Source organism: Lacerta agilis, chromosome 7 (assembly GCF_009819535.1).
Source record: "Lacerta agilis isolate rLacAgi1 chromosome 7, rLacAgi1.pri, whole genome shotgun sequence".
Classification (NCBI taxonomy): Eukaryota; Metazoa; Chordata; class Lepidosauria; order Squamata; family Lacertidae; genus Lacerta; species Lacerta agilis.
The window spans coordinates 83,258,513-83,278,847 of NC_046318.1; the positions used below are offsets into that span (position 1 = coordinate 83,258,513).

The window sequence follows — 20,335 nt, forward strand, 5'->3', positions numbered from 1 at the left end:
AGCCTGTGCAGCGCTGCGACATTTCAAGATGTGCCAGTTTTGAAGGATAGTCCCGTTTTTGGTTCGTGTGTTGTTTGGGAAGGTGCAGTTTAAGGAATTTTGTACCCAAATGCAAACTGAACAAACTTCTCCCTCCCAATGAAGAGGGAAGACAAAGGAACATCCCGCCAGCCTAATAGGTTTACTGCAAAGCAATGTAGGAGATTGGCCCCACCCAAAAAATATTGGAGGGGACTGCCCTCCCCCCCCCGGTTGATGGGCATTGCCATTCAAATGGTGTGAATATGCTGTGTCTTGTGATCAATTATGCAGGGCGGGGCTCACCTCCACCCCACCCCCCCATATTTTATTCAAGTTGGTACCCCTGCAAGGCAATGTCAAAACAAGAGGGTTGGGTGTTTGTGGGTATGTGTGTGTGAATATTTGTGTGGTGTTGAGAAATAAAACAGCGAGGCCATGGGAACCTGAGTCTACACACAGATGCAGAAGAAAATGAGGAGAAGGTCAGAACAGAGAATCAGTTTTGTCTAAGTCAGCAGTGGTGTCCAAACTTTTTTCAAAGAGGGCCAGATTTGATGAAGCGAAGGGCCGAGGTTTTTTTTGTTTGTTTGTTTTTTAAGGATTTTACCCCCGGAAATAAACTGCCACAGGGGCCGGGTTAAACCAACCGGTGAGCCGGATTAGGCCCCCGAAACGGACTTTGGACACAAAGACCAAGAAGTCTCGAAGAGTCATTCAACCCATTACACAGAAACAGGGTGGTTGTATTTTGGACTGTGCCACTTCAAAATGCAGTAGGGGAGGTTGTATTTTTGAATGCCCACACACACACACATTAAAAAAAGATTCCCCATTTTGTTGTAAACCTGCTGTGCTCATTTACTTAGTGGCACGCAGAGAGATTTTTATTTTTTCGCATCGGTGAGCGTTACAGAAAATGGTCCCCCCCCCCCGTCATCACATGCAACAAAAGGCAACAGCACCCCGCGCCGTGTTTGTAGCATAGCTCTCAGCGAAGCCAGAATCAGGCCTTGTAAAAAGAAGACGTGGAGATTAGTGCCTCCCATGAGCTTCCAAAACAGACAGTTGCTGATCTCTACCACCTCCCACCCCCCATTACAGCCCCGTCCGGAGGATACAGGCAAAGCTGGCGAGTGTCGCCACGATCATGAGAGCATAGCTGGTTTTCACGCTGCTGGGAGCACCGCTGTTGCAGTAATCGGAAATGCAGCAGTTGGTCTCCATGCCCGTTTGGCCACTCTTGATCTCAAAGTTGTTTGGGCAGCTGTCTGCACACCACTTGCTGACGGAAAACTCACTGCCTGCAAAACAAGAGAATTTAAGGGAGGGAGGGAGAGAGAATGAAAAATTGCTGCGGGATTCAGTGGCAATAGTCAACCCTGTTTGGAGATGAATTTCACTGACTTAAAACAACACAATCCTATCCACGGGCATTATGTAGCAACAACAAAGAACCCCTCTACGCGGGGCTGCCCTTGAAACTGTCCCAGAAACTCCAGCGAGTGCAGAATGCTGCAGCGAGGCTCCTCACGGGGTGCTTGCCGTGGCACTCGGGAGCATATTCACTGTTGTAGCTTGGGGTTAGTGATTTCGGTAAGTGATTTCAGCTCTCTGACATAGCAGGCAGGAGACAGCTTCTTCATGTAACACTCTTCATTCAAGCAAACAAGACTGGGGAACTGAGGAGAGGGAAGCTACATTTATAGGGACAGAAGACTGGCTAGAAAGGATACATTTTGGAGGGAACAATCTCAAGCAATCACAACGCTGCCTTTTGATGGAAACCAATAAGACTGAGGATCCAAATACAGCAGCCTAAATGACCCAATAGTAGCTGTTCCTTCTGGAACAGAAAGGCAGTTACTTTACCCTAATGCGAATTCAGACAATAGTAATACAGATATAAAAACCACTGAATCAATACACAACATTCACCCTATGCTCTACCAGCTGCACTGGTTCCTGGTGGAGTACCGGGTCAGGTTTAAGGTGCTGGTTTTGACCTTTAAAGCCCTATGCGGCCTAGGACCCTCGTACTTACGGGACCGCATCTTATGGTATGTCCCGCAGAGAACCCTAAGGTCCATGAATAATAATAGCTTAAAGGTCCCGGGCCCTAAGGAAGTCATACTATCCTCCACCAGGGCCAGGGTCTTTTCAGTGACGGCTCTGACCTGGTGGAATACTCTGTCCCACAAGATTAGGGCCCTGCAGGACTTGATCTCCTTCCGCAGGGCCTGTAAGACAGAGCTATTCCGCCTGGCCTTCAATTTGAATTAGGCTGGTCCTCTATTCCCTTTTCCCTTTCCTCTTCTATGAAGAAACCCATTCTGGGACGCCACATTTAAATTCTTCCCTGGTCTCCTTGCTGGCCCTAGTAGGACCAACTTGGCCAGTTAGCCCTGGTGATCATTTGATGTCTACTGACTGGGTTTTTGTTTTGTTTTTCTCCCCAAATGACCCCTGAATTTTTGAATTTTATTGATATTGATGCTGCGTTTTACGTTGTATTTTATGCTGTTTTTAAGTTCCATTTTAATCAGTGTTTTATATTTGCTGTTGGCCGCCCTGAGCCCAGTTTTTTAAACCAGGAAGGGTGGGGTATAAATAAAAATTTATTATTATTATTATTTTATTATTATTATTATTATTATTTATATAAATGTTTTTAGTAGCAAACCAGTTTGATACACAGTTATTACAGGAGGAATGGAATAAAGAATCTCAACTAAACATGGTGTTCTATAACAAGGGTTCTCTGTGCCTCAAATTAAGACTCACATAACAAAAAATATTTAGAATTTACTGGACTCCAGTATGCTTTTTTTATGAAAGGGTTATCTAAGACATCTAGCTGCTGGAGATGTCGCAGGGATAAGGCTTCTCTAAAACATACGTTTGTACAATGTCCCGTGTTGATAAATTTTTGGCAGAAGGTAATAGAGACAGTCAGCACGACATTACAGAATAATCTTAAATTTGCAGAGGAAATTATACTTTTGAATGGTTACAAAGAGAGACTATGAATGGACTCTCCCTGGCCTTACTACGGCACAAAAACAGGTTTTGATGAACTGGAAAAATTAAAATGAGGCTCCCACGATTGGATTGAAGATATGCACAAACTTGCTACACATGAACAAGTTGCATACAAACCTAGACTTGCCACGGGCAAATTTAATTTGGAATTCATTTTTTAATACTGTAATAGGTTTAGGACTAAAAGGTAAGGGACCCCTGACCATTAGGTCCAGTCATGTCCGACTCTGGGGTTGCGGGGTCATCTCTCTTACTGGCGGAGGGAGCCGGCGTACGCTTCCGGTCATGTGGCCAGCATGACTTAAGCCGCTTCTGGTGAACCAGAGCAGCGCACGGAAACCATTTACCCTCCCGCTGAGTGGTACCTATTTTCTACTTGTGCTTGACGCGTTTTCGAACTGCTAGGTGGGCAGAGCAGGGACCGAGCAACGGGAGCACACCCCGTTACAGGGATTCGACAGCCGACCTTCTGATCGGGAAGCCCTGGGCTCTGTGTTTAACCCACAGCGCCACCCTTCCCTAGTTTAGGTCTAGTTAACCACAATAGCATTTTTTGGTATGTACGGTTACAGGTCTCCCCACCTCCCGTTCTGTTTTTTTTCATATGCCTGCTATTCCTTTTTTTCCTTCTTCTTTGTGTCTTATCTTACTCTGTTCACTTATCATTATGTACTTTTTATCTTACAATATTAATCCTATCCATGGTACTTCCACAACACTACTATGTTCAGGTGGGATTCAGTCACATGCCACATGCCAGCAAATTCAGGTTGAGCAATCGGTATTGATTGGGAGGTTTCCCTTTCCCAAAAGACTGGGCTTTTTGCTGTGATGCAATGCCTATAATGTGCTGGAATGTGCTTCCAAAACGAAATCTCCTGGAATAGCCCATCCCATCCGATCTTCCAGTAAATAAGTAGACTAAAGGGTCATTTAAATGTCAACACTGTCTTTCTCACTGCAGGGTGTCCACCCACAGGCAAATCTATGCAAAATTAACTGAGTTTTTAATTGATCAAATCTTCAGTTCCAGCCAGCCAGACCTATGGAGTACAGCTTCTTTTTCTCTCTGCCTTCCTGCAAACAGATCATGAATTTCCCTGAAACTTACCAGGACCTCTGTGGGCCAACGACACGCAAAATCTGTTCATATCCGAACACCTCTTCTTGGTGCATTCCTCGTGGGATTTTGCTCTTTCACACGTGTAACAGTGCAAGGATGAAACTGCAAAAAAAAGGTGGGGAAGTGGGGGGTATTAGGTTGCTATAGCTACAAGATTTCTACCGAATATTCTTTGGGTGTATGCGGGGGGCACCAGGGCTGGCATCAGCACTGCGGACCCCTGGGCCACTGCCAGGACCCCAACACAGTGGCAGACCCCCACTACTGGCACCCGTCCTGGGACTCCCTTTATTAAAAAGATTTCCTGGTCAGGGCTCAGAGCGGCTGGGTTCAGCTGCCGTTCTAATTCCAAACAATGCTCCCAATGCCAGCTTGCTGAGGGGCATTGTGGGAAATCTAAGTGGCCGTTCCCAGCCACCCTTTGAACCTGTAGTCCTTGAGATGTTTCTACACTCCAAATCCCATCATGGCCAGGGATGATGGGAGTTGTAGTCTAATAATAATCCCTGTCTGTCTCTGAAGGTGCTGTTTAGCCACATGGCTAATAGCCATTGATAGAACTCTCCCTCCAGCCATGAATTTCTCTAATTTCCTTTTGAATCCACACTTTCATAGAACTGCAGAGTTCGAAGGGACACCAAGAGTCATCTAGTCCAACCCCCTGCAATGCAGGAATCTCAGCTAAAGCATCCATCGCAGATGACCATTCAACCTCGTCTTAAAAACCTCCAAGGAAGGAGAGTCAGCAACCTCCTGAAGGAGTTTGTCCCACTTACTATCAGCGAATTCTTCCTCATGTTTAATTGGAATCTCCTTTCTCGCAACTTGAAGCCATTGGTTTGAGTCCTACTTTCCAGAGCAGGAGGAAACAAGCTTGCTCCATCCTCCATGTGATAGCCCTTAAGATATTTGAAGATGGCTCTCATATCTCCTCCTAGTCTCCTCTTTTCCAGGCTAAACATACCCAGCTCCTTCAACCGTTCCTCATAAGGCTTGGTTTCCAGACCCTTGGTTGCCCTCCTCTGCACATGTTCCAGCTTGTCAACAAATTGTGATGCCCAGAATTGGACACAGGGGAAAACACTGTACTTTGTATTTTTATTTAGAATCATAGAATCCTAGAGTTGGAAGAGACCACCAGGGCCATCCAGTCCAACCCCCTGCCAAGCAGGAAACACCATCAAAGCATTCCTGACAGATGGCTGTCAAGCCTCCGCTTAAAGACCTCCAAAGAAGGAGACTCCACCACACTCCTTGGCAGCAAATCCCACTGTCCAACAGCTCTTACTGTCAGGAAGTTCTTCCTAATGTTTAGGTGGAATCTTCTTTCTTGTAGTTTGAATCCATTGCCCCGTGTCCGCTTCTCTGGAGCAGCAGAAAACAACCTTTCTCCCTCCTCTAGATGACATCCTTTTATATATTTGAACATGACTATCATATCACCCCTTAACCTTCTCTTTTCCATGCTAAACATCCCCAGCTCCCTCAACCGTTCCTCATCAGGCTTGTTTTCCAGACGCTTGATCCTCTGGGTCGCCCCCCTCTACACAAGTTCCATCTTTTCAACATCCTGGTTAAATTATGGCACCCAGAACTGGACCCAGTATTCCAGGTGTGGTTTGACCAAGGCAGAATAGGGCGGTACTACTGCAGTGAAGGATAGGCGTGCCTGGCGTGCTCTGGTCCATGGGGTCACGAAGAGTCGGACACGACTGAACGACTGAACAACAACAACTGCTTGATCTAGACATTATACTTCTCCTGATGCCGCGAATGCTTTGTGGCAACGATTTATATAGATGCAATTACTCATTAGGAAGGAGGGGAGGCCTTTTCCTGGTTTGCCCTGGTTATTATTATTATTATTATTATTATTATTATTATTATTATTATTTATTTATTTATACCCCACCCATCTCCAACAGAATGTTAAAATACAATAATTAAACATTAAAAGCTTCACTAAACAGGGCTGCTTTCAGATGTCTCCTAAAAGTCTGGTATTTGGTTTCCTCTTTGACATCTAGTGGGAGGGTGTTCCACAGGGCGGGTGCCACCACTGAGAAGGCCCTCTGCCTGGTTCCCTGTAACTTGGCTTCTCGTAATGAGGGAACTGCCAGAAGGCCCTCAGAGCTGGACCTCAGTGTCCGGGCAGAACGATGGGGGTGGAGACGCTCCTTCAGGTATACTGGACCGAGGCCGTTCAGGGCTTTAAAAGTCAGCACCAACACTTTGAATTGTGCTTGGAAACATACTGGTTGTAGCACTCATCAATTTTTCCCTCTGTGAAACAACTCTCCCCATTTCTTCACCATCAAGTGCTTGGCTGAGCCATCCCTTCTGTTCCCTAAAGTTGTTTACCTGTGAGGCACTCAGTCTGTTTTGGGTGCCACCCTCCTTTTTAAAGTTGGGTGTATGGTAAGTTGGAGATTATAGGGTGATACTGGGTGCTCTTGTGATGCCAGTAGGCGTGAGGTGCCTCTTTGATGGGAAAGAACTTCAAAACAATGGGGTGCCTGAGCTTCGGGGTGCCTGAGTTATGGGAAGGGAGAGGGCAGGGTGAGGTTTAATGGTGGAGCTGACTCACTCCAAGCCACGAGATCAGTCCATAAACTTCACTCGCACGAAGAGACGCTGAGATGCAAGAACAACCAGATCTTCCACAAGCATTGCTTCATGCTGTGCCATATAGGCAACCCTTTGACGCTGCCCTTAGTACGACTTTTGCATGGGCTTCCAGAGCCAGATGTGACATTTTGGTGCAGGCGTCACCAACCTGGCACCCTTAGGATGTTTTGGACTGCAAATTCGCATCAGGCCTGATAGGAGTTGTAGTGCTCCTCTCTGCCTTGGGGTATTGCTGGCTAATTTGTGTTTCCGTTTAATACAGCTGTATAATGGTAGTTCTGGAGGAGACTCTTGAGAGGCCCATGGACTGCAAGAAGATCAAATCTATCCATTCTGATGGCCATCATCCCTGAGTGCTCACTGGAAGGACAGATCCTGAAGTTGAGGCTCCAATACTTTGGCCACCTCATGAGAAGAGAAGACTCCCTGGAAAAGACCCTGGTGTTGGGAAAGATGGAGGGCACAAGGAGAAGGGGACGACAGAGGACGAGATGGTTGGACAGTGTTCTTGAAGCTACCAACATGAGTCTGACCAAACTGCGGGAGGCAGTGGAGGATGGGGTGCCTGGTGTGCTCTGGTCCATGGGGTCACGAAGAGTCGGACACGACTGAACAACTAAACAACAACAATGGTAATTCTCAATAAAATCAACACAAAACCCCCTAAGACACCAGGTTGATGAAGGCCATCTGAATGAACAACTGCAGCCCACCAGATATTGCTGGACCACGGTTCCCATCATGCTTGGCCACTTGAGTCTGGATTCTGGTATCAAGAGAGGCAGAAGTACTCTTCTTCAACTATGACCCAAACTCGTGTCTATTTTTAGACACCTCAGCATTGTGCCCACATGAAGCATCCTTTTTCTAAACTGAAAAAAAAAGCTCTGCGGCAGGTTTGGGGAACCTTTGGCTCTCCAGATGTTGCCAGACTAAAACTTCCACCACCCCTTGCCATCGGAGGAGGAGAGAAGAGAGGAGGGATTGCAGGGCTGGAAGGCTGGCACCCAGAGATGAGGGAGAGGGGTTCTCTCTTTGTGACTCGAGATGTCAGAGAGGGAGAAGCAGATCTCTTAGATCTCTTTTTGGATCTTCCAGGGGAGTGCAGAGCCGCATCAAGGAGGGTAGAGCACTTTGCCCATCCAGAGGGAGGAGTTGGATGGGAGGAAGTGGAGTCAGAGGGGGAGGCGGAGGAGCAGGACATAGTCTTGTCGCTGGGAGCTAGGCAGCGCCTTCGTAGGTAGGATGAGAGCCACCCACCAGACAAGAGTGTGAATGTGTGTTCGCAACAGCGTCAGAGGGTGAGAGAGTGCAATGGGCAAGATCACCCCACCTTGTCTGTAATCACTTCGTGGGAAGGGTGTGCCAATGGCAGGTGCATCTTTGGAGCTTCCGTTCAGCTATGAACCTCTTGCCCTGCTCCTGTACCTTCAAATCTCAACTTGCTGGTGAGCCTGTACCATGATTAGCCTGAATAAATATCTCTTCCTTGCTAGCAAGAAAGTGTCCTTGTAGTCTGGGATGGGTGCCTGATACTAGACAGGACATAAGAGCCAAAGGCCCATCTAGTCCAGCATCCTGTTCCCACAGTGGCCAACCAGAGGCCCGTAAGAAGCCCCAAAACAGGATCTGAGCACAAGCCCATTCTCCCCTCCTGTCGATTCCTCAAACGGCATTGAAACGCATCACTGCCTCCAACTGTGGAGGCAGAGCTAAGCTACCATGGCAATAGAGGAAGTGGAGGAGGAGTTTGGATTTGAAATCCCACTTTATCACTACCCGAAGGAGTCTCAAAGTGGCTAAAATTCTCCTTTCCCTTCGTTCTCCACAACAAACACTCTGTGAAGTGAGTGGGGCCGAGAGACTTCAAAGAAGTGTGACTAGCCCAAGGTCACCCAGCAGCTGCATGTGGAGGAGCGGAGACACGAACCCGGTTCACCAGATTACGAGTCTACCACTTTTAATCACTACACCACACTGGCTCTCCAGTATCTATAGCCCTCACAATGGTATCAAGCTGGAATGTGTGCAGAGGGGACAACCAAGATGATCACGGATATGGAAACCAAGCCTTATGAGGAACGGTTGAAGGAGCTGGGTCCGTTTAGCTTTGAAAAGAGGAAACTGAGTGGAGATATGATAGCCATCTTCAAATGGTTGTCCCGTGGAAGAGGGAGCAAGCTTGGTGTCTCCTGCCCTGGAGGGTCGGACTCAAACCAATGGCTTCAATTTACAAGAAAGGAGATTCTGACTCAACACCAGGAAGAACATTTTGGCAGTATGAGCTGTTCAACAGTGAAATGTTCTCCCTTGGGAGGTTGTGGACTCTCCTTCCTTGGAGGTTTTTAAGCAGAGGTTGGATGGCCACCTGCCATGGATGCTTTAGCTGAGATTCCTGCATTGCAGGGAGTTGGACTGGATGACCCTTTGGGAACCCTTCCAACTCTAAGACTCTTTGATTCTATGATTCCTCATCCACGAATTTGTCCAAAGTCATCTAGGTCGTTGGCCCTGGCTGCCTCTTGTGGGAGGGAGTTCCATATTTTAACTACTCAATGTGTGAAGAAATATGTTGTTTTAGAAAATTTAGAAGCATAGCATATTTAGAAGAATGTTCTATTGGGAATCACCACTATTGGACTTTAGTTAGACCCAAAGGATTTCGGACATGACCACATCTGTATGTGGTGACAGTGGGCTTGGGCAGTCATTGTTCCCTCTCTGCTATTTGTAGCCATACATTGTCAGCTACACACCGGCAAACTCAACATTTGACACACCTAATTGCAGTCGTTAATGGTCATCAACAGGTTTTCCACACCCATCACCCAATCACCCATACCCACCACCCTTCTGAGTAATACCCCTCCTCACCATCTCACTATATATAAGGGTCTGGTGACTTCTATTTCAGTCGAAACAAAATAGAAAATTCTTTCCAGTAGCACCTTAGAGACCAGCTGAGTTTGTTCTTGGTATGAGCTTTCGTGTGCATGCACACTTCTTCAGCTTCAGTGTGCATGCACACTTCTTCTATTTCAGTGTATCTGAAGAAGTCTGCATGCACACGAAAGCTCATACCAAGAACAAACTTAGTTGGTCTCTAAGGTGCTACTGGAAGGATTTTTTTATTTTGTTTTAACCCAGAAGGTGTGAGAGAACACAACAGCTCGAGGCTCATGGTGATCGCTAGGCTGAGCAGGTTTTTCAGGCTTTCCCTTATCAAGGGAAAGGTAATTAAGATCTGGGCATGGAGCGATGGAGTGGGAACCTCAATTAAGAAGAGCAGAAGAAATTGCCTTATGCTGAGTTGAACCATCTGGTTCACCTTAGCTCAGCATTGCATTGATTGACAGTGACTCTCCTGGTGTTCAGACAAAGGGTTTCTCCCAACCTTACCTGGAGACACCAGAGATTGAATTGGATTGGATTAGGGATCATCTGCATGCAAAGCACATGCTCTGTCTCCAAGACACAGCCTGTACCTGCAGAACTTTAATCTACATAGTCCAGTTTGCAAGAAAACTTTCCCAGCACTCCTCCATTTAGCAGCACCTAGAAATGTGCGAAGCACCGCTTCTTTCCACATCAAGCAAAATGTCTGGAGACCGTCGTTAAAATAAGGACTGTGAGGATGCTCCCTGAGTTTTAAGTCACAAGGATTTTATTTGCTTATTTGGCAAGTGCTTACAGTGTTTTTCGCTCCATAAGACGCTCCTAAAAAGTAAGGGGAAATATCTGTGCGTCTTATGGAGCGAATGGTGGTCCCTGGAGCTGAATTGCCCAGGAGCCAAAAGAGGATCATTATTTTATTTTACAAAGAGAAAAGGGGGTGTTGAAAGGACCCCGCTCAGCAGCTGATCAGCAAGAGATCGGGAGAGAGATGAGTCACCGGCTCCCTTTCAGCCCCGCCCTCTTGCCCAGGCCTCCATTGTTGAATGTGCTGCAGAGGGAGGTTGGATAGATAGATAGATAGATAATACTTTATTCGGCTATAAGCCCACAAGGAAAAACAAATCAATAAGAGGGAGGTTGTTTGTTTCCCCAGCTACATGTGACTGGCTGATTAGATTATCTGCCTGCAAACTGTAGAAATGGCTCCCTTTCCTTAAGAAGCTGTAGAAATGTGAGTTGAACCCCATTAAAACGGGGCTTTTCCTCTTTGCTTTTCCCCCTTTGCAAAAAAGCTGCACAAATCTGAGCTGATCCTCAAAAAAACAGGGCTTTTCCCTTTGCAAAAAAAGCTGCACAAATTTGAGATGATCCTCAAAAAAACAGGGCTTTTAGAGGAGGAAAACCAGAAAAAAATGGTTTTTTTTCTTGTTTCCTCCTCTGAAAACGAGGTGTGCCCTATGGTCCGGTGCACCCTATGGAGTGAAAAATACAGTATATTCCTTTGTGCTTTGTAAGGAAATTGCAGCTGTTGGTGGTTGATGCAAAGAGCCCTCTGTCTCCTTACCTGTGTGAAGTCTGAGCTAGCTGCAGAATAACCACTGCTCAGTGGCAATAAATAGCCAATAGCTAGCAGGTTAAAAAACCCAAGTCAGCGAAAGACTCTTAGATAGCAGGGCTGCCTGCCTGGGAATAGGAAAAGCTGGGGGAGGTTGAACATGGACCACCTCCACTCACTAAAAAGCAGATGCTTTAAGAGCCTGTGTAACGGGGTTTGTCAACAGATTTAGATTGCTTCATCTTCAATTAGAAACGTTAAGTTTCAGCCAGGAGTTCCCAAGCAGAACAGTTGCATTTAGGGATGGACAAGCCTGACAAATCTGATTCTCTCATCTTTGCGTTCTTAAATTCAGCTTTCCACATTTCTGCAGCTATTTGCAAAATATCAAGAATGATAATAATTCTCATGAAAACTCACCGGCATTTTAGTGCTAATTTATTCTAATAAACACACTCCCCCCCCAGTGTACACAGTTTTGCAAACAATTCCCCCGGTATGAAGAAGAGTTTGGATTTGATATCCCGCTTTATCACTACCCGAAGGAGTCTCAAAGCGGCTCACATTCCCCCTTCCCTTCCTCCCCCACAACAAACACTCTGTGAGGTGAGTGGGGCTGAAAGACTTCAAAGAAGTGTGACTAGCCCAAGGTCACCCAGCAGCTGCATGTGGAGGAGCGGAGACGCGAATCAGGTTCACCAGATTACGAGTCCACCACTCTTAACCACTACACCATGAAGCGTTTTTGCATGTTATTTTCACAAATATATGCATTTTGATGCACACGAATGCCGACACTGGTTTGGCTGGGGAACCGCTCTGCAAAAATCAGAGAAGTGCAAATTGCAATGGATAATCTGTGCTTTGTTCCACGTATTGGTCCTAGAAGTGCAAATGATGTGGTTTCTCTTAAAATGCAAACACAGTCAGTTTCTTCCCCCATGTCCCTACCTGCAAAGAGCTGAGAATCTAAAGCAGCTATCAAAACCTGTTTTCAGCAATGGGCATATGCTCTGTCCACTGCAGGATCTCAACAAGAAGATCTGCCCACCCCTCCTTGGCTTAACCCCAGCGAAGCTCACCTTGCTCCAGGCAGAGGGCTGCAACAACCAAGAGTACGGCAGTGAAAGTCTTCATCCTGGCAAGCTCTTAACCAGCTGGAAAGGAACAGCTGGCAATTCTGACATTATATGATGCTCATTTAGGGCGGTGCCGTCAGAGGGAGAAGCATCTGATTGCACACAGGTTTTTTGCCTGGAAATTCCCGCTGCGCTTGTTGTGCTCCTAAAAACTCCCCCCTCCCCCTCCTTTATTTTTTCTGACCCGGGATGGTGAACTGAGTGCCACATGGCAGTCTATTTTTCTTGGCTATAGATGCAGATTTTTTAACAGGACGCAAGCACAGCGTGTTGGATTCCACCTGTTGCAACGTGACACGGATGTTCAGAAGGAATATGACTCAGTTTGGGGGGCTCTTGGGTTAAAACCAACAGAGCCTAGGGCTTGCCGATCAGAAGGCTGGCGGTTCGAATCCCCGCCATGGGGTGAGCTCCCCGTTGCTCGGTCCCTGCTCCTGCCAACCTAGCAGTTCGAAAAGCACGTCAAAGTGCAAGTAGATAATAGGTCCCCGCTCTGGTGGGAAGGTAAACAGCGTTTCCATGCGCTGCTCTGGTTCGCCAGATGGCCACATGACCCGGAAGCTGTATGCTGGCTCCTTCGGCCAGTAACGCGAGATGGCACTGCAACCCCAGAGTCGGACACGACTGGACCTAATGGTCAGGGGTCCCTTTACCTTTACCTTTTTGAAACAGCAAAAGGGAACAAGGAGATTTCCTGCTTAGCCCGAGGCCATTTTCGCCTTCCCAGGGCTTTATTAAGAAACAGTTGTAAATAATACCACACATGCAAAGGAAGTTTGGCTGGGGGAAAGATGCCTATAAAAATGCAATACAGAAAATATGGGAATGCCAATGGGATCACTAAAATGAAATCCAGCCTTAAATTTCACCCTGAATTCCAGGTAGCAACCCAAGATGACGTCACAAGAAATAGATTGTCAGCCAGATAGCTAAAGTTTTTGAGACTGCAATCCTGTGTCAAGCGTATTCAGGGGAAAGACATATATAAGTTTTACTTTTATTAAGTTCCTAGAGTTACCATTGTACCTTGCTGGAAATCATATTTCTGTGTCTCTTACTAGATTTGTCTTAAATACTGAGGCTTGCGATTGTGGCAAGCGTACAAAAGGGAAAGAATCTGAAATTCTTATTAATCTGCCTTTATGCCTAATGTGCCTTGGTCTGAAACTGCCTTGGTTTGCGCTGGTCGATGATCTCCGGCGGGCTAGGGACAAAGGTGAGAGCTGTTCCTAGTTCTGCTGGATCTCTCAGCGGCCTTTGACACCATTGACCATAACATCCTTCTGGACCGGCTAGAGGGGGTTGGGAGCTGGGGGCACTGTTATAACAGTGGTTCCGCTCCTTCCTCCTGGGCCGTGTTCAGAAAGTGGTGATGGGGGATGAGTGTTCAAAACCCCTGGGCTCTACTTGTGGGGTGCCTCAGGGTTCCGTCCTCTCCCCCATGCTTTTTAATATCTATATGAAGCCGCTGAGAGAGATCATCAGGGGGTTTGGGCTGGGTGTTCATGAGTATGCGGATGATACCCAGCTCTACCTCTCTTTCAAATCAGAACCAGTGAAGGCCGTGAAGGTCCTGTGTGAGTGCCTGGAGGCGGTTGGAGGATGGATGGTGGCTAACTGAGGTTGAATCCTGACAAGACAGAAGTACTGTTTGGGGGGGACAGGGGGCGGGCGGGTGTGGGGGACTTCCTGGTCTTGAATGGGGTAACTGTGCCCCTGAAGGACCAGGTGCGCAGCCTGGGAGTCATTTTGGACTCACAGCTGTCCATGGAGGTGCAGGTTAATTTTGTGTCCAGGGCAGCTGTCTACCAGCTCCATCTGGTACGCAGGCTGAGACCCTACCTGCCCGCGGACTGTCTCGCCAGAGTGGTGCATGCTCTAGTTATCTCCCACTTGGACTACTGCAATGCGCTCTATGTGGGGCTAACTTTGAAGGTGACCCGGAAACTGCAATTAATCCAGAATGCGGCAGCTAGACTGGTGACTGGGAGCGGCCACCGAGACCACATAACACCGGTCTTAAAAGATCTACATTGGCTCCCAGTACGTTTCCGAGCACAATTCAAAGTGTTGGTGCTGACCTTTAAAGCCCTAAACGGCCTCGGTCCTGTATACCTGAAGGAGCGTCTCCACCCCCATCGTTCAGCCCGGACACTGAGATCCAGCGCCGAGGGCCTTCTGGCGGTTCCCTCACTGCGAGAAGCAAAGCTACAGGGAACCAGGCAGAGGGCCTTCTCGGTAGTGGCACCTGCCCTGTGGAACACCCTCCCATCAGAGGTCAAGGAGATAACAACTACCTGACATTCAGAAAATACCTGAAGGCAGCCCTGTTTAGGGAAGTTTTTAATCTGTGATATTTTAATGTATTTTAATATTTGTTGGAAGCTGCCCAGGGTGGCTGGGGAGACCCAGTCAGTTGGGTGGGGTACAGATGTAGACCATTCTTGGGCTCTGAGCTCTTGAGTGCTGGAGCATGTACACAAAGAGGCAAACACCATGCAGGATACAACAGGTTTATTTTGAATTGCATATGCAAAGCAAAAGGTGCAGGGCAAAAGCCAGACTGCACGCGGAGAGACTAGCATGCATTCCTTATATAGATGATAACAGGAATTCGAAACTTAATTCATAATTAGGACATGTGTTTTACGGGAAATCAGGTGATTTATAAGGAAACCGAAAATTGGCTCAGTGTTCACGTGTTCTTAGAGTAACAGCCTCCCAAGCCTCCTAGCTCGCCCTCCCCCGTCTGGGAATGGTCCTGGCAAGCCTCCCAGAAATTGGCAACATAGAACCTAGAATGTAGAGCACACAGATCCCTATTGGCTATTGAAGACTGAGTCTCATTCATAACACCTATGACTGTCAATCAACAAAGAAAGCATAACTTCAATTAACTGGCAATAATTATTGCATTAGGCTTTAGAATACAATGGTATAAAGCAATAAAGCAATACATAGCAAAAGGTACATAACTCTAACAAGCATGATACTTATAATATGATTAATTAATAAGGCTAACTCATAAGGCTTAGACACATTCCACCTTCAAAGAGGCCTCTTCCCCTCTCTTGTACAGGCAGGGTGCTATTTTTATATTAATAGACAGTTTCAAGACTCCTTTGTTTTGCTCAGACAGTTCTTATCTCTTAACTTCGGCCGATTCTGGTCGCCCAACAACTCTCAGCAGAATTGGTGAGCTTGGCTCCCACTAAGGGGGCACACTTCCAAACGCCATCTCTAACTCCTCGAAAGATTCCATCAACGGTGTCTCCGAAAAATTTATACATCACTTGGGAAGACAGGTGAACTAATACCAGTGTACTGGAAGAAGCAAAGATCACCAATGATTCTTCAACATCAACTTCGTTGGACTGGTCATGTTGTGTGGATGCCTGATGATCGTCTTCCAAAGCAACTACTCTATTCCCAACTTAAAAATGGAAAGCGTAATGCTGGTGGTCAACAGAAGAGCTTTAAAGATTCTCTCAAGGCAAATCTAAAAAAATATAAAAGAAACTCGGACTCAGGACGCAAGGGAGAAATGTGCTAGGAGGAAGGCACGCTTGACAAATCCACACCGTGATCAACTCCCACACGGAAACCCATGTCCACACTGTGGAAGGATGTGTGTGTGGCGTTTCACCCCTAAGGTTCTCCAAGGGTTAACTTGGCAGGGAGATTGACCAATGGGAGCTCTCCAGGCAATTAGAGTATGGAAGGATGGCAGTTAGAGAGGATAGAAAAGGCAGTTAGAGGTTGGAAGTGAGGCAGTTGAGTTGAGTTAGGGAGGGATAGAGAGAGGGAGATAGAGCCAATGAGCAGAGCTACAGCAGAGTGAATAATTAACAGGAGGCATTAGGGATAGTTACTGGAATACTAGGTAGAGAGTTGAAATATACTTATCTGAATAACCATACAGTTATATTAAACGTTTTACCAAGTGTTTGAAACCATTACGCTTTGTACAAACAATAAAGAAACATGTTTATTTTTACCACAATCCGAATCTGAAGTGAGTTATTCATTGCCAGAGTGAATACTGGCTGGTGGCAGCGGATATAACATATGTCGTTGGGGCAGTTACCAATAGATTGTTAAATGTCCAGGGGTGCTGCTCAGGTCTGGGAGAGTGACCGCGACAGTGTGGATCCAGAATTGGCCTCCACGGTCACTTAAGGACTCCTCGTTAAAACTGTGTTTATGGAAGACAATCTTACTCGGCTACGAGGGATAGCCAAAGAAGAAAATGAAGCACACCCAGGGGGATGCAGAAATTGTGCTGCTGGTGAGTGTGTGTGCAGGAGGAAAGGGCTTGTGAATCCACCGTCTCTCTCTCTCCTTCCAGGTTTGGCGGCATCAACCTGGCCAGAGGCAATGTTGTCAGGGATTTGGAGTGTGGCTTCATCGTGACGCAGGGCTCTCTTTCTGTATTCCCTCCGTCACCAGGTGTGGCTCAGAACAGGCTCCTGGGATCCGTGACTGCCTGGATGAGGGCAAATAAGCAAGAGTTTAATCCGGAAGACAGGTGTGTTTTGTTTTGCAGTTTTGAAAAGCAGACACCTCTGCAATCCTTGGCCCACCCAGGTGGCAATGTGAAGCAACTGCCTCAGGTGCTAGGGCTGCAAACCCTCCAACATTGCTCAGATGGAAATGTTCTATTCTTTGGTAGATTTACAAAGAGAAGATCACACACCAATAAATAAATTCTAGAAAGGAGTAGGATTAGACATGAAATTGGCACGCTAAAGATGAGGAAGTTAAAGGGGTGATGATACAATGGGCTAAAGATTTTGGACATAATATTCAGTTAGAATCGAATCTTGGGGAAATCTAGGACCGTATTGTGGGCAACACAAGATATGGATTTTTACGTAAGAGAAACAGCATAGAAGCCCATCTCCAAAAGTCAGCAATGGCGACTGGTCCCCCCTGCAAAACAAACAAGGTAAAGAAGAGGAGTAAGGGGGGAGGAGGGGGAGGAGGAGGAAGAAGAAGAAGAAGAAGAAGAAGAAGAAGAAGAAGAAGAAGAAGAAGAAGAAGAAGAAGAAGAAGAAGAAGATTAGACATGAATGCTGTGATGAACCCCACCTCTCAATTACTAAAAATTGTGTCAACAAGAGTACAGGGGTGAAACCAACCCCCCTCCACTTGGTTCGCCTCAAAAAAAAAACCTCTTACTGTAAGGGCTTATTAGTAATGAGAGTCTATTTCCAGCTTTCGTGGCCTGGTATCCTCACTACTCTGGGTTACTTAAATGGACAACCTCTTGCCTACAGTAAAGGGCCTCCCTCAGCTCGGATCCCCACTGTCTCGATTTGCCTCAACACTCTGGCAACTTCATGGCACTCTGGGTTTTCACCATCTAACCCTTTTCTGTGTGACTCTAGGACACAAGCTATCACCTCCCTTTCCTCAGGTAAGTTTTGCCCTTCCTTGAGTCCACACTTCTGTAAGATTTGATACCCTGCTGGACCAATAATGACGATTCCTCCTTGGCACCAAAAAGAACTGAACTTTATTTTCTTGAGAACATAGTTGTTTTAATGATTCATGCGTTCACAATCTTAGTTGCATTAATACAGAAACTCTTTCACTCTATAGTTTCATGTTAAACTAATCCTAACCTAAACCACCACTATCCTGGCCCCACACCCTTCTTCTTCCCTGTCTCCACACACACACCCTCCCTCTTCTCAACTGTTTCCTCCTTTTAAACCGGGGACCGCCCCGCCCCCAAAGGATGAGCTGTCAGTCAAGATGAAGGTGGATTAACTCCTTCTGAGCCAGGAGGTAATAACTCCTCCACCCTAGGGCCAATCCGTCACAAATGCTGCTTCCCTTTTCTTCCCACCCAGGGTGGCCCTACCGGTGGCAGCCTCTCTTCCTGCTTGCCTGCTCTCTAGCAGTCACCACAAGCTGCCCAAGGGAGGAGGCCTGCAGCAGCAGCCATGGAGAGGCCATGGGGAGCCCATGGTATGTTCCCTCGCAGCCACAGTTGCCACCACCGTTGTCGATCGGGACAAGCGCCGGCTGATCCTCCTCCCTGAGCTTTGTGGCAGCAGTGCTGGCGGGCAAAATAGGGTTGTTCTGGGATCAAATTTAGAAGCTGGGGAAGCTTTTAATGTTTAATAGATTATTGTATTTTAACATTCCGTTGGAAGCCGCCCAGAGTGGCTGGGGAAACCCAGCCAGATGGGTGGGGTATAAATAATAAATTATTATTATTATAAATTATTATTTTGTAATTCTGGGTCTGTTTCTTCTCTCTTGCACTGGCTCAAACTCTCCTCCTTTGCACACGCCACCTTAAACCTGACCACACGTTCAACATGCAATTGCAACATAGCCTCAGAGGGGATTCTAACCATTAGGTGCTAGCAACCTTGTTTTCCAGCTCCCCATTTGAATTAATTAAATCATAGGGTTCGTTAATGACGAAGTTGTGCAACAAGGCTCTTGAGATCAGCCTACTCTGCTTACTTCACTGATGGCAGGAAGTTCCCCGTGTTTTGCCAATTCAGGAAGTGATCTGCCGCATTTTGTCCTGGTGCTCGATCTAATCTTTTATCCCTTTTCCCACAATCACCAGCAGTCGTGTGGTTTTCCCCAAGGCACAAAATCCCAGAAAATTTCTCCGCAGATTACACATGCCCTCCAACTCAGCCAGCATCCACGAACCATTTCGTGTGCCCCCATTAAGGAGGTAGCGTCGGGCTGGTGTGGGGGTATCGACAAAATATCTCTGACTCCAAGCTTTCCACATCAGAGGGAAGAGACATATGAAAACATGTAAGAACAACAACAACTTATTCTCTCTCGCCTTCTTTAAAACAAGGCATTATTAACTTGTGGTTTCCAGGGCCATAAACTTCCTCTGGCTTATTGGATTTGTGCAGCTCTTTCCATTAAGGAAGTCCCAAAGAGACGCTCAAAAAAATACTATGACGAAAACAAATAAACATTATTAAAAGCAGATTAAAACAGCACAGTCACTTCACTGGCAATGCCCTATTGTTTTCCTGCCTTTAGGACGAAGTGGCCTCCAACAGGTGAGGGATGAAGGCCTACTTCCTCCTTCTGGAAGCACCACCAGCTCTTCATTTCTATGGCAACGCAGACAACTCTTTAGTCATGTAAGGGGATGCTCAACAGACACATTATATTAACAGAGGGACCGGCTTGGCTACTCCCATTTTGCAGACCCCAAATCCACAGACATCATCCAAACCAACCCTCACAATCCTTTCTCGCCCGTTTTACAATGCTGCTGCTGTTTCTCATTTGATTGCATTTGTTTCATTTTTGCTAACCAACTTGTAGTTACAGGTGAAACTCGAAAAATTAGAATATCGTGGGAAAGTCCATTTATGTAAGCAATTGTTTTCGTTAGCTACTGGAGTTTAATATACGAGATAGACTCATGACACGCAAAGCGAGATATGTCAAGCCTTTGCTTGTTATAATTGTGCTGATTATGGCGTACAGCTGATGAAAACCCCAAAGTTGAAATTGGTAATTTGGGGTTCTCATCAGCTGTACGCCATAATCATCACAATTATGACAAATGAAGGCTTGACCTATCTCGCTTTGCATGTCATGAGTCTATCTCATATATTAGTTTCACCTTTTAAGTTGAATTACTGAAAGAAATGAACCTTTCCACGATATTCTAATTTTTTCGAGTTTCACCTGTATATTGATGAAAAGTAGTTTATAAAGGACTTTGGACAAACAACAGAGGTTTTCTGCCTTTCATAGCCCAACTCTGGCCATATTTACCTGGAAGTAACCCTCACTGGTTTCAGTGGAATTCACTTCCAGGTAAACATGCTAAGGACTCCATCCACTGGCATTTATTTCTTTTCTTTTTTAATAAGAATTTATTGAGATTTTAACAAATTAAAAATACAAGGAATACAAAAAATACATACT

General features: G+C 46.3%; 1 protein-coding gene across 1 annotated transcript; it reads right to left on the reverse strand.

Annotated features, from left to right (window-relative positions):
- Positions 1-853: 853 nt before the first annotated feature.
- LOC117049415 (lymphocyte antigen 6E-like) lies at positions 854-12,460 on the reverse strand. The gene is made up of 3 exons (XM_033154070.1): positions 12,344-12,460; positions 4,172-4,285; positions 854-1,322 (listed from the first exon to the last, which is right to left on the reverse strand). Exons 1-3 carry the CDS (start codon positions 12,396-12,398, stop codon positions 1,117-1,119), a joined length of 375 nt encoding a protein of 124 aa, XP_033009961.1. The 5' UTR covers positions 12,399-12,460; the 3' UTR covers positions 854-1,116.
- Between the last annotated feature and the right edge of the window lie 7,875 nt (positions 12,461-20,335).